General features: G+C 49.1%; 1 protein-coding gene across 1 annotated transcript in view; it reads right to left on the bottom strand.

Moving 5' to 3' along the window:
• Positions 1 to 1,471: 1,471 nt before the first annotated feature.
• The window catches only part of LOC125027835 (ribosome-binding protein 1-like), a 1,953-nt gene continuing 1,328 nt past the window's right edge, over positions 1,472 to 2,096 (bottom strand). The window contains exon 3 of the mRNA XM_047616967.1: positions 1,472 to 1,585. Within this exon, the coding sequence (XP_047472923.1) occupies positions 1,472 to 1,585 (114 nt within the window). The remainder of the gene's footprint in view (positions 1,586 to 2,096) is intronic.

Genomic DNA, 2,096 nt, shown 5'->3' with positions numbered 1-2,096 from the left:
AAGAACAGCATGAAAGTCCAGGTAATCCGAAGGCGTCGCCCTGAATCGCGCCACTTACCAACGCAGCGCTCAGAGCCACTCCCAGCGACGGGCGGCCGCGCGGCCGTGATCGCGTGACAGCGAGCTCGTCACACGGACGTAGCATTTATATTTTGTGGCTCTACTAATGATGCTTGTTACTTTCGGTCGGGCCTCATGGTTGCAGCCTCAAGGTCAGTGAGGAGGGGCACTATTGCAGGCAAAGGTTTTTGGACGTGCACTCCGGTCTGTGGTTGAGGGTGATGCCAGATGGTGCCAGCGGAGCCACGGCCAAGGCGTCATCCCGAAGGACCATCGTAGCAGAGATGTGTCCGCACGAGGTCGCGGTCGCTGTCAGATGGCGCTTTATAAAGAATATAGTGAATGCGGATGTGTGAATATGATTGGATGACTTCTGTTAGACCTGTTGCGGAGGGAAGCGTTTCGCGAGAATCTGAAATTTTTACAGGGATTCACTAAAGACAGTACTCCGCAAAATAGTACCTTCCTGAATCCACTAGCGTGATGACTCACCTGGAAGCAATCCAGCGGATTGGTAAAACGCATCAAGGCCACATCAGCGATTGAGCTCAAGATTAGCAACTTCGCGGAAGGAGGGAGCGAGGGCCGCAGGATGTGTCCTGAGGCTGCGAGTCACCCAACGAAACAGGCACTTAAGCTGCGAATTTATAATGAAGTAAGTAGAAAATTGTCAAAGACAAAGACAGAGCGAGGCAGGGTGACGGGTTCTGGGTGTAATGTCGCCTTTGCCGTCTGCTGCGCGTCAAGGGGAATTGAAACGGAGAGTCTGATAATGCTGATCAAAATTCATATCAGGGGTTTATTTGGAGTCTGGTTCTAGGCTGCGTGAACGATGACTCGTCTACGTATATTTTAGGCACTCTTAACTTTTATGAATTTGCATATTTATGTCCTGCGATGGGGTTGGCTACGCGGTCGGACGCGAAACCAATGAGCTATCCGTTTGGGTTATTGACTACAAAATTGTAATGGGATAAACGTAGTTTAGCAGAATAGTTGGAGTGCGTTTTCATGGCGTGGCTTAGGTTAGCGATGGTAGATTAATGTGGGCGGAACAGGATTTTGGTGCCGTGTGCTCGCACTCGAGGGCATCTGCTCTCACCACGAGGCTTCGGGAGACACGGCGGAGGAACTGGTTCCGACTCCCACTGGCGTTCCGCTGTCATCCTTGATGACAGCCGCATCAAGGATGGAGATGCCTTCCCGCGATATTCTTCAGTTTGCAGAACACCTTTTTCAATTCACATTATCGTTATTTTGTAGGATGACATATACATTTGCTTTATCTCTGTGCAACATTTTATATGGTGAATGCTCAGAGTCACATCCAAAATGCTCTTCTAGCTTTAGGGTGATCTGTGATCTGTAAAGTTTAGTGTTTGTCGATAAGTCAGGTTATACATCAACGCGTTTATCTGTTTGATCTTGTCCTAAATGCAGTGCCCCCGAAGACCAGAAGCCTCAGACGGGATGACAGATACACAGATAGATCCTGTGGCAAATTGGCATGACCTTCGCACATACGCTGTCAGGAATGCGGTCGATTTTCATGTCTTCACAACCACATTTATTTGGGGGAAATAAGATGCAAATCTTTATCAATCGACATTTATTTAAATTCATCAAAGTGGAAATACTCAGGAAGAATCCGCTGTCGTCGTATCCGCACGGGGTCGGCACATCCGCACAGCACGCCGACGATGCCCGCCCGAAGTAAGAGGGGTTAAGGGAGAGAGTGGAGGGTCGTAATTACCTTACGGCCGTCACGAGAACAATAAGCTGATGGCGAGGGACGCTCACGCACGCCCCTCGCTCACTTTCTCATGCACCTTGGTAAGCAAACGCTCGCTCCTTCACTTTTGTTAGGTTAGTGTGTGTGTGTGTGTGTGTGTGTGTGTATGTGTATGTGTATGTGTATGTGTATGTGTATGTGTCTGTGTCTGTGTCTGTGTCTCTGTCTGTGTCTGTGTCTGTGTCTGTGTCTGTGTGTGTGTGTGTGTGTGTGTGTGTGTGTGTGTGTGTGTGTGTGTGTGTGT

This window comes from Penaeus chinensis, chromosome 8 (assembly GCF_019202785.1).
Source record: "Penaeus chinensis breed Huanghai No. 1 chromosome 8, ASM1920278v2, whole genome shotgun sequence".
NCBI classification, from domain to species: Eukaryota; Metazoa; Arthropoda; class Malacostraca; order Decapoda; family Penaeidae; genus Penaeus; species Penaeus chinensis.
Note: the sequence above shows the minus strand (reverse complement) of the source record. Positions and strands in the feature narration are given on the sequence as shown.